Source organism: Pseudopodoces humilis, chromosome 6, assembly GCF_049639895.1.
Source record: "Pseudopodoces humilis isolate 2021_Gansu_Grassland_sample_001 chromosome 6, ASM4963989v1, whole genome shotgun sequence".
Lineage (NCBI taxonomy): Eukaryota > Metazoa > Chordata > Aves > Passeriformes > Paridae > Pseudopodoces > Pseudopodoces humilis.
This window is the reverse complement of record NC_142205.1, coordinates 47,422,268-47,434,462: the sequence shown is the minus strand read 5'-3', so window position 1 is coordinate 47,434,462 and position 12,195 is coordinate 47,422,268. Positions and strand designations below refer to the sequence as shown.

General features: G+C 42.0%; 1 protein-coding gene and 1 long non-coding RNA gene across 7 annotated transcripts in view; one reads left to right on the top strand and one right to left on the bottom strand.

Annotated features, from left to right (window-relative positions):
- NPNT (nephronectin) overlaps window positions 1-2,734 on the top strand; it is a 48,512-nt gene extending 45,778 nt beyond the window's left edge. For all 4 annotated transcript variants that reach the window (XM_088056806.1, XM_014259418.2, XM_014259423.2 and 1 more), the window contains one exon: window positions 795-2,734. In XM_088056806.1, the coding sequence (XP_087912932.1) occupies window positions 795-890 (96 nt within the window). In that variant the 3' untranslated portion in view covers window positions 891-2,734. The remainder of the gene's footprint in view (window positions 1-794) is intronic.
- A 125-nt stretch (window positions 2,735-2,859) lies between these two features.
- LOC148184169 (uncharacterized) lies at window positions 2,860-11,688 on the bottom strand. Of its 3 annotated transcripts, none has more exons than XR_015772745.1 (5): window positions 11,580-11,669; window positions 8,882-9,187; window positions 5,214-5,346; window positions 4,575-4,684; window positions 2,860-3,632 (listed from the first exon to the last, which is right to left on the bottom strand). It is a non-coding gene; the product is annotated as an uncharacterized LOC148184169 (long non-coding RNA). The 3 variants fall into 3 exon arrangements; XR_015772746.1 differs by having other exon boundaries at window positions 8,990-9,187; XR_015772744.1 differs by lacking the exon at window positions 8,882-9,187 and having other exon boundaries at window positions 11,580-11,688.
- Window positions 11,689-12,195: the final 507 nt, after the last annotated feature.

Sequence of the window (12,195 nt, the reverse complement as noted above, 5' to 3'; positions counted from 1 at the left end):
CAATGTTATTCTTCAACCTCTGAAGGTAGTTTTTATTTCAGATCTGAAGAAGTGGCTTGGGTATTTCAGGGCCTGTTTTACTCTGTCTTAAATATCAGGGGCTCTGTAAAGCTCACACATAATGTTCATGATGGGAGCAGGCTACAAGACATACATACAGTGTCTAGCTCTAAAATGAATATTAAGTCTGTAATTACTGCAGATACTTTTCTAGAAAATTTACTTCAGCAACAGTAGCAAAGGCACCTGACTTCGTTAGCTGTAAATGAGTGTCAGACTGAGAACGAGGACATCTGTAACAGGTGAACAGTATATCTGCTATAGTCTTACCTGTTTTCCCCCCTAAATTTATCACTTCTGGCAGTCCCCCTTTGCACTGACCCCTGCCTCTCTCAACCTCCTGGCAGTAGCTGTCAGCGTGGGCTGCCATCCATCGCACCACAGATGGGAGCTGCCTCATGCCAAGCTGGAGTTTGGGATCTTTTCCAGCCAGCATGGGCAGCCAAGCTGACCTGAACCACTGGGACACCTATCCAAAGATCAGGGAGTAAGGGAAAACAATTAAGCAGGAAAGGTCTCTGCCAAAGGGAAATCAGAAACAAATGTGGAAGTTTTATTTTCTAGCTAATAAAACCTAAACCCAACTAAATGACAGGGATTTTGGAGGGGTCTGCTGGAAACCTGAGGAGAATTTGAATGAAGACCAGAATCCTTCATCATACTTTTTAATTAATTATCTCTGTATTTTTTTTTTTTTTAATCCCCTACTCAATTTTTTCTAATTCTCTTTCTAGGTAATTTTCAGAGGCGAGAAAGGAAAAGGAAGAACTGGGGATATTGGACTAGATGATGTGGTCTTGAGGAGAGGACGCTGCTCTGAAGAGCATTAGCGAAGACAGTAGACCAGCAGTCATCTCCTCTTGCCCTTCTCCTTCAATTCCTACCAAACTTTGAAACAGAACTGCATAGAAAAGAAGAAAAAGTGGGAGAGCAGCAAGCTTCTTAGTAGTCTGCAAAGTGCAATCTCATGGAAATTTCCCTTAAATACATGGAGAGCACCTCCCAGGATTGAGGAAATCCAGTCTTGGGCTGGTTCTTTTTATCAATCCTTACCCCTAAATCATGTTTTATATGTAATAACTTTGTCCCCTGTTAAGTCTGGGGAATGCTCACAGAAAGAGGACTTATGAAAAAGGGAGAATTAATTACAAATGGTAGCAAAAGAAAGCTCCACCTCAACGTTCCAGTGTTAACTGACAGCCATTCTCATCCCACAGTGCTATCTTTCATGGATTAATTTGTGTGAGTCACATTGGATTAGTGAAAGCCTGGACCTGAACTTTGGCTTACTGCCACCGACCTCTGAAGGAAGGTTTTTCATATATGAAATAGCATTTATTTTGCTGTTGCTTCTGTATTAACCAAAACCAGTTATAGAGAGTAGGCATTGCATCCTGTAATATTGCTACGGCTGTGTTTTGTGTATATGTGTATGGTTAACATATTTATGTTTTTAGTATTTACAGGCTTTAGTTGCAGGGTAATTGGCAGCTGTACTTTATTTTTGTGCAAGACAGGAGTTCAGCATCTTCTTCAATACTGCTGCTCATGCCAAATTATCAAAGTCAATTAATGGTGCTCATTGAAAAACGCTGGTGCAGTTTTTCATGTAACATCCTGAAGGCGATAGACCAAATGCTCACCTGATGGAAACTGGCATCTGAAAACGCTCTACAGTTTGTGTCGAGCTCACAAGCAAGCCCTGAAGGGCTCCCAGTCCTGCAAGAAGCTCCTGGTTCATCTGGAGACTGAGCAGCCAGGAGAAGATGAACTTGGATCTTGCAAGGCTGAGCCCCTTGACACTGCCAGGAATGATCCCTTCCCACAGGCGGCACAAGCCTGCGCAGGAGGGAAAAGGGCAGCTGCATTAACACTGCGCAAACAATTCCCAACGTGAAATGCCTCAAGTGGCCTTTGTCAAATGTCCATACTCCACCCAACCTTCTGTATATAATAAGCATTTTATTCTTTAGAACTAGAACAACTATTAGCTCTGGTGAGAACTAAGTATTTATCAAAACTTTGGACTAATTTTATAGTTATGTATCATGCATGTGCTGATACACAGTTTCCCAGGGAATTATTCTGTTTGGTTTGGTATGTTTCAAGTGGGCATCATCCTCACTGTTAGCAATTCTAAAATTGACAAAGTGATTGCAACATTTAAGAAAATGACAAGAGATTGGCAAAATGTTAGTGGTACAGCCTTAAAGCTTAAAAAAAAAAAAAAGAAGAAATAGATCTCAGTTCTTTTGAATACTTAAATACAGTGTAAAATAAATGTCAGCTGCATAGCATGTTCAGTCTCGTACAAAATTCACAGATGCAAATTTGCAAGACCATTCATTAGACATCATATTTGAAATCCCTGTTTCTGACAAAGTACCAATCTGAAAGTTTTTTTTTCCCATTCATCCCCTAGGACAAAACATGGTGTGTATAGCAGAAATGTATGTGACCAAACAGAGAGCCTCCTGCAAAACTGTATCAGCAAACATTTTGAAAAGGAAAAAAACAATGTGTTTGTAAACATTAATTTTTGAACTGTTTTGCTTCAAATACGATTGTGATCTTTTTCTCCTATATCACTTCGTGATATGTCAGAAATATCTGTGAATAGTTGAAATACCTTGTCCTTATTTTAAATGATCAGTAAAGAGACTGTTACTTGCTACGAATTGGGAATCTTGTTTTCATTTCTAGATTGAAAGTCTCAATTTTCACTGCAGTGAAATGAAACAAAAGATGACAATACCAGAGTGAAACAGCTCTTACTACCAGTTTCAAGAATCAAAATACATTTCACTATAATAGGAAGAGACCACTATATTTATTGTTCAGAAGGAAGAATGACAATTTTCAACCTAACTTTAAGAGAAGTCTCACAGGTAATTTAAGAGCTTCTGCAATATTATATGTCCATTTTACAAGAAGGAGCAGCTACCAACATTCCTCACTCTGATTCAAGTGGCACAAACTGCTGTTAGATGCCAAGGAATAGCAGATTAACACATTTTAGTCTGGTTCATGGTATTACTACAGCTTTCTGGGATTAAGATTCCCTGGTTAAAATGAAACCCCCTATCGCTGCAAGACTGTCAGAGTTTTTTGCCATTTTTACAATGGTTCCTATGGTCTCTAGAACCCAGAATCTGAATTAATTCAGATTAATTCAGGAAGTAGACAACGATAACTCAGGTGACAGGGGGGCGATTCAGGCCTCTTTTTCATCAGTGCATTTCATTGTTACAATAGAACATGTCCTTGTAAAGCCTTGTGACAGCTGCAGGATGAGACAGGAGTTCAGCAGTGTTTTTGAGCTCTGGGGGAGCTGCTGTGGCTGTAGGTCATTCACCTCCAAAGCTGGTTGTGCTGTGACTCTGGGTGTTGTTTTCTCTCCACCTTTTGAACAGACAAGGTGAGGTGACCCAGAGGGTCTGTTGAGAGGATCCTTCTCCAGTTCTTGCTCCCCAGGTGCTTTTCAGGCAGCTCCCTCCAGCCACACACCTCAGCCAGGATGCCCTTTCCATATGAGCCTCAAGAAAGGGATGGAAATATGGCCTGAGGTTCTCCTATGAAGTAGATTATAGTTTTGGATTTAGTAAACAGGTAATAGAAATTCCTGCTTAGATACTTAAGCAGAAGAAATTCCACTAAATTAACATGACAATATTTATCAAATGTTTAACCTCTTGCCAGTTTATAATTGAATATTCTTAAAAGACATGTTCAACTCTTTTCCCCAAAGAAACTGAAAATAAAATTCTTTAAAAATGACAGGTACTGGGACCAGTGGCAGTGTGCATTTATGAATTTGCTGACATCAAAATCAGCAGAATGGAAGGGACCAAGACAAGATTTTTGGTTCTAGATTCCATTCTATACAATGCCTTCATCTCTCATCTGAATCATGACACTAAATCACTAGTGAGTGCTTTTAGTGAAGCCAATTAATTCTGAAGAAAAGCTTCCCTAGGTTTTCTTCAATAAATCACCCAAGATTTGGAGGTCAACATTGGTTTTACCATAGTTGGACATTACAATAACTGCCCTCGTAAGACTCAGATAGTCATAAGAAGACAACCCTAAACAGAAGAACATTTATGACAGCAGCCTCCATCATCCTGCTCTGTTCTGCTGCAGAAAAGCTGCCACAGTAGCAGCTGCCTCCAACCCATGTGCCAGGGGTCTCCATATAAACCCCACTAGAAGTTATTTCTCCTTACAAATGAAGCACAGTATTTAGCAGAAGGATAGCTTGATCCATAGTTTCTTGATTTTAGCAATTCATTGTGACACTCACCTTGAAAGCTGTTCAATCTGCCTTTAAAAATTTGCAACAAGAAGCTACAGCTGTCTTTAAGATTTTAATTGTGAATGTTACACATACAAGAGTTATTAATTAATTAGCAAGTGAGGTCCAGTTAAATACGAAGCAAATTCTTGTTTATATGGATCTACCTTTCAAACACCAAATTATTGAAGTTTTCCTAGTGTTTAAAAAACTTTCTTACCTGCTGTTTTATCCTGACATCCTGTAGTCACACAGTGTTTTATGACTTCAGATTTTCCACATCAATTAAAAACAAAAGAAGTTGAACAACGCTTTGGTGTAAACCTGCAACTTTAGAAAGAAATGCAAAACATGTTAGTGGTAAGTTTCAGTAGTTATTTGAAATATCATTACTTCATTAACTTTCAAAGTTTGAGGAGATTCCTTTCTCAGACCTCGCCTACAGTAGCAGGCCTAGTGATACATGAGGAAATGCACTTGGAATGTCTGTAATGCTCCATTTGTTTAAAAGACCAACAGACCAAAGACCATCGGGGAGCATAAAGTCTTCAACAGACCAACAGACTGAACCACCTCTAGATTTCAGAGACCAGCCCCACCTAAGTTTTCAGGATTGTAAGTCCTAAATGAATCAAATCCCATTCTAGTGGCTCTGCTCTTAACAATTCTCCTTGTGCACTTGTATGACACCTCTTCCAAACCTTTAGTCAGTGTTTGAGCAAGGAAGCCAAGATCCACCTGGCACAAAGGATAAGGATGCTTCTCTCTGTGACACAGCCAAATCCTGCTTTCCTCTGACCACAAGTTACTACAGCACTGTCCCAGTAATTTTTTTTAACTTAATACTTTGAATTTTTACCTTCTTTTCAGGCCGGGAATAGTCCTCTGTCACACTTTTCTCCTAGGTTTTAACTTGCCATGCATTTCCCATGTTCTCATTTCAGACTCATCCTGAATACTCTTGATATATTCATTTTGAGTTTGGCAAACACCTGGAAAGACAAAGCTCCTTGTTTGGGAGCTCATGTAATGTGTGCCACCTCAGCTGGTGATGACACCACCAGAATCCTTAGCAAAGACCATCCTGGCATCCAGCACAATATGAGTAGAGATCTAAATGCAAATAAGTTGTGACCAGTGCCTGTTATGTTTTAAATTAGGAAAATAACTGCAAGAAATTGATTAAGAGGATTCAGAGGGGTGTTCAAGAGAGACACTGTGACTTTCATCTCTCTGAATTTCTGAGCTGGCTCAAAGAATGTTGCCATCTTACCTCAATTTCTTGGATCAGTTGGAGGAGCAAAGTTGTTGGAGCTCTTCAGTTTCCATGTCCCAGAGTTGAGTGTTCTCTTTCAAACATGCATGATTACCGCTAATAGTTTAGGGGATTCCTTTAGCTGTTTGCGAATACACAGGGTTTGAAGCCACTGGAACTGCTCACTGGTAATAAGGTCCACAACTCTGTGGTGCACATCAATTTACACAGGAACCAGGAACCTCCACTGCATAGTTAGAGGGGTCATTAAGCTGTGAGCAATTAATTCACTCTCCTGTCATATGCCACTGGTTCCATCCTGATTTTAAAGACATTATAGTTGGGAAAGAACTCTATTCCTGAAGGTTGCCTCTTAGAACTGAGTGATGTTTAATTACTCACAAGGTACATCAGGCAGTTTTGTGCAGGGTTAGGAGACCTCAGCATTCTGGCAGCTCATCTGTGTATTAGCAAACAGCCCTGGCACACTCACTATGAAATCCACTGTGAACTGCTCTGCCAGTTTTTTTTGGAGTAATTTGCTTGCCAAATAAAGATATGTGACAGGCTTGGAAAAGTATTACATTAATACAAAAAACAGGCAGAGAAAGTACATGGTACATCAAGGAATGCCTTCATCACCATATGGCCTTTGATCAGATTACACTGGCACTTAGAGAGGTAGATGGGAATTTTAAGGATTCAACTACAGCTTGGCCACGGAGCTAGAGTCCACAGCTTCTCACACAAGTTCTTCATAACTTCATCTTTCATTCAGCCATCCCCTCCCAGGGTACCACTTCATCCAAAGAGTGTGCCTGGCATTGCAGCAAACACAAATGATGACTACCTCTCCCTGTGGCTGGCTGTGAGCAGGTGATCCTTAATGCGTGGAACTAGCTTCATTTTTCTTTCAGGCTTTGCCAGAGGTATCAGCTCTGGACAAATTCAAACTTCCATGTACTCTAATGAAGGTAAGGAGCTTCTCATTCCCTGATATGGAAGTCTGATTTCTCCCTAAAGAGAGACCCTCACCAGAGGACACCCATTCTGTCTCTAGGGACCATGGTCTGCACTTGCTGCTCCAGCTGAAATCCCGCGTGCTGCAACTGCATCTGAGTCTGCAGGTAACAAACCACACAAATCCCCCCAAAGACGGCAATACCCTGAGCAGGCAGCAGACAGATTGGAACTGTGAGACTGCAAGAAGCAGCTACACATGAAACTACAGGAGGTGCAGATGAGGAATGCAAGAAATCCTGCAACTTGCACTCAGCAGTACACAACTGCAAAACAACTGGACTCCATTTCTGGCCCTGAACTGACAAAGACTTGTGAGTTTTCCAACAGCCAGTCTGCCTGGAACAGCCTGGGAACACAGCATCTCCAAACCATATCAGGCTGCCAACAGCAACTACAAGGTAATCCTGCTGCATGCAAAATATTATGTGAGGGGGATTTTCAAGCCTTGCTATTAAAAATATCCTTGGAATGATGGCTCTGTCCTGACACTCAATACAGACAACCCCTGCTTCATGTTTCAGTGACAACAACTCCCCTTTGGGGAAGAGAAACATCCTGCACTCATAAGGGAACTGCACAGAGCTGCAGCAGAACAGGCACAGGCTGCTCCAGTGGTCTCAAGCCTTGTCCACCATCCCCTGAGGGTGCCAGGCTCCTTGTGAGCACCATGAACACATTCAAAGGATGAGTAGAAACGTTCTTTGTGCACCTCTCCACACCCTTTTCATACTGCTGTAAGAAAGATGAGTAAACTCACCCACAGGACAGATTTGAGAAGGGAGCAAATGCTCATATTGTGCACCCAGAGTATGCAAGTGCCATTCACTTGAACTCACAAATTCTCCTGCCACATGCTGTCCTCTTGACACTGAGCCACAGAGACTCAGGTCAAACAGCCTAACCTGCAACAGCAGCTAGTTCAGAGCGGTAACACAATTAAAAGCTTCTGTTGTCCAGCATTATTGAAGGGGAGAAACTTTATTAACAGGTCTTCGACAAGCAGAAGCCTGGACCTTTTTCACTCATCCCTTTTTCATCACCAGAGTCAGGTGAGACATTAAAATGCTGCTCAAAGAAATACATCTGACATTCTCTCCTGCTGGACATGTCAAAGCCAAGAAACCCAAAACACTTTACAGAGGAACTTGGGCAGCTGTGAGACAAGCAAGTACATCAGACACTGATGAATTCACCACACCCCCTGGGCTATTTGTATGTGATTTACCTCAGCTTCTAGTTAATTTTTAACAGGCCCCTGCCCTTGACAAGCAGTTGGGAAACTCACTGCACGTTCTCCAGAAACAAACATCCAAGCAGCAGTTCAAAGAGGATGCTGTAAATAGAGTTTTTACTTAAAGTAAGAAATATTGTTTAAAATCCTATTTTTCCTGTATCTGAAAATGAACAATTTCTTTTGCCCACATCAAAGAATTGAAATGCAGTATCTCTCCCTTCTCTGTCACATTCTACCCTGCACCACAGCTGTTTTTCTTCCCACCTAGGTACAACATGTCATTCCTATTTCATATGCAGACCACTGTAAGGGCTTCAGAGTAGATTCATCAATTAAAGAACCCTGCCAACATTCAAAGACTTTAAAATGCATTTTCACCAACACAAACCAGGGCAGCATGAGGACAAGGCAAAGGGAGAGCTCTTGCAGCCTCACATTTCAGGACACTACTACTTTGCTGCAGAGCTTCCAGTCTAGCCCACAGTGACATCAACCTATCAAAAGCTCTTCAACAGAGCTGCCAGCATTTGTATAAACATTACCCTTGAAATACTCTCACCTGTAAAATGTCTCCTCTAGTTCCAGTCACTCGAACCCTTTGGGCTGGTGGAGAGGTTGAGCTGCTCACTACCAGCCCCAGCTGAGGCTCTGACTCTTGGCAGGACCCAATCCCCAGTCCTGCCACTACTGCCCCAGCTCCAGTGAGGGCTGGAGCCTCCAGGTGTGAACAGACTCAAACCAAGGCTCTGCAAATCAAACTGGAAGAGTTCCCATTTGCCTCTGAGCCTTCCCAGCTGGGCAGTCCATGAAGCACAGCCACCTGAATTTGCACAGCCCATCAGGCCTGCCCTGCCCACACCACAGTGCCAGGGCAGCCCCAGGAGCTGGGGATGCTGAGGGTACGCTGGACTGACAGCAGGAGAGCATGCACTGGTGCTGCTTCTAAGCATGACCAAGGCTTTGATTAAGCAGCAAGCAGCCAGGGCTGCCAACTCAGAGCTGGAGTGTCTCTTACCTTGTCCACGGGAAGTGTGTGTGGGCTTTGGAGCTGTGTGTTCACCACAGCACAGCATGTGGGGGTACAGCTTCCCACCTTCTGTATCTCTCACCCCCCCACACTCACTTTTCCTCTTCCTCCTCCTCACAAAGCTTCAAGAGTTTATCCAAAAGCACTTTATCCTCCAGTTTGTTCCAAGACCTCAACTTTTTTCTCTTCATCTTCCAGCTCTCTGCTGCTGCTGTGGTCTTGAGCTTTTGATGAAAAACAGGCTATCAAAGCCTTTCTCCTCAGCTGCATACTTTTAAGTTTAGGCTTCCTCATCTACAAGGAACATTGAAGTTGGGTATCAAGAACTGCACCTGGCAGCATTTTCCAGATCCTGCCCAAACAATAATAAAGTTTCTTTGCCTCAGGACTTGCTGAACCCAAACACTGTTTTCTCTGGCACGAGAGGCCAATTTACTTATCGAGATAAATATTAAGCAAACAGGAATTTTTTGACTTTAGGAACAAAGAAGCTAGAACATTTTCCTGCCGCCTCAGTCACACCCCTTGTGCCTGTAACGCTGAGCTATTTTTAAAAATTAATTCCTGTGGTATTTTCCTAATAGCCATAAAGCAGCAGGGCATTCTCTGAAACACACTTTGCTATTATTACTCCTTCTATGCCTTCTGACTATGACCTTCCAAATTCAGATAGATTAGCCAGCTGTCAAAAGAAAAAAAAAAAATATTCTCTTTGTAGCCTTTCCTCTATTGCGTGTTTTCCCCAGGCAGCAGCTCAGATCTGGCAGGAAACCAACTTAGTTCCTGCCCTAAGACTCCATCACATTTTTGAAAAGTCCATATCCTGAATGTTGCAGTTTGGGCCTTCTGCATACTAAAAAAAGATAATAAAACCTTGTATCTTTTGCCAGTGTTTCAGCAAACAAAAACAGTGAACCAAACCCAAGTGAAGAACTGTTGCCCATCCATGTAATAACACTCTTAATACCCTAAAAAAAGTAAGATTACTATTTTAAATTGGCCAAGGTGTACCAACATCAGCCATTTAACAATCATTTCAACAATCATATCATTTCCTTCATCCAGGAGATGACAGGTAAAAGGAGTTTGTGACCTAGCTAGTAATTTTTATAAAAGCACAGAATCCTTAGCAAATGATGATACAAATCCATATCAGTGTGAGGACCTCTTGTTAAAATAGCAGGCAAAGACACAGGGCACTTAGCTGTTCTCTCTTCTGTGTATTTGTTCTCTGGTATAAAATGCAGAACATTTTTTCTAAGTCTATGTAAATATAAACAAAGATTAAAATTAGGAAAAATATCTCTTTTTTCTGATTTCATCGTTTGAACTCCCAATTAAACTCCTCAGTAAGCATTATTTTCTATGCATACCCACAATTTATTTCTGCTTGTCAATGGTCCATGCTGGGGTAGAGCACTCCAAGCAATCAACCTTTTGCTCCCAGCTCCTGACCTAATTTCTTTTTTTCCCATCCTTTTACATGTTCCAGGCCACCTCCTAATGCTGAAATCAGCTTTTTGCTGCCTGAGGCAAGAGAAAGGATAGCGCAACATACCCTTATGAAGGAGGGATTGCCTCTTGCCATGTTCTCTACCTGCCAGAGCAAGTCTGCAGGCATGTGTCACCTTTGCTGCTTCCCTCAGCAATGTTTGTGAGGCCACAAGATGTGTCAAGCTCTGAGGCAACCCCTCATGGCTCTGGTTTGCATCTTGTCACACTTCTCCTGCTACTGCCAACACACCCTTAGACAAAAGCCTCTTTCAAGTCAAAACCCAACTTACTGACACACAATGAGTCCCACAGCTGGTAATGGCAGATTTCAAAATTCAAAATTTTTACCCTGCCTGTTAATGCTCTTTTCTCTCTTCTCAGTGTGCCCACCTGTGTCCTAGGGAGGTGATGAACACAAGATACTGTGAGACACCTGCAGGTCAGAGCTTCACCCATCAGTACAGCCCACCCATGTCACCTCCCTCCAGGAGCTCATGCTGCAGAGCCAGCGCAGCCCAGCTGAGTGTTACTGCCACACTAGGAAAGTACAGTCACAGCAAATCGGTAATAAAGGTTTTAGTTCAGACTGTGCTCTTTTGTCACCAGCTGATATTCTGGCCCACCAATTCCACCATCATTCATTTAGTCAGAAATTATATTCAATTCTCATGTATGTCAGAATCACAAATTTTACTTTGTTTCTTCCATGTCAAAGTTAAGGAAAAAAACTGGTGGTGGGTTGCAGAGCTCCCTAAAGCCAAGTTCTAATAATTGCTGGATGAGAAAACAACAAACAAAAGGTTATCAAGAACTTCTACCTAGAAAAAAAACAAACAAAAAATTATCAACAACTTCTTCCTAGTTTCAGAAAGCAAACAGGAAAAAGACTTCAACAAAAAAGAGCTGAATTCCATGAAAAAAAAGTAATTTTTTCCTTCCAGTCAATATTTCTTGCAATAATGCCAGAGGTTTATCTGCATTTCTAGCCTCTTTATTTGTTCTCAAAGACACTGAAAATTAAAAAATAAAATAAAATCAACTTTCAACCTCCTCTGACGAAACTACAACGAAGTGGAACAGATAAGAAGTTGAGCATGCCTCTAGCAGGCAGTCAATTCCCATACTACACAGTTATTTATATAGTAGGAACAAGATATATATTTTATATATGCATATATGAAAAAACATATACCTATTTATGCATCCAGGTAACACATGTAAGAAGGGTCACTTGAGAAGTATTGCCAAGGCTGGTCAGTGCTGGAAAGCAGGACCTCCCAAATCCATCCCTAGCAGTTTCTGAGGCAGCAGGCACTACACCTAAGAAGGAAAGACCTCCCCTAGTGCCAGGTTCTCCCCATTTCACAGGTGCAAATCCTCAACAGTTTGTCAGGCTCTGTTTCTTTTAACAACAGCCTTCAGTCTCCTGACATTTAAAAAGGGTTCAAAGAAACATAACATGAGCTAGTTAAAAAATACCATGTGGAGGGCGTACACACACCCACCCTGCTCTAAGCCAAAAATCACAGAAAGAAAAGTTTGTACAGCCTAATAGCACATCCTACTTGTCCCCCCTCTCCTGCAGAACTCCTCCAAAACAGTATCTGCCTTATTGCCTTGCCTGGTGTGCTTTGAATGCCCCAGTGAACCCCTCTTCTGCGCCTGGCACAACAGGGCAGAGCCTGGCACCTCCAGAGGTACCTGATGTTAACAGAGGATGGGGGGATCACGCTGCAGTACTTTTCCTGACCTCCAGCCAGAAGGTTTGTTTTACCTAATCTGAAGCTCCTCCTCTTGAAGACCGCCCA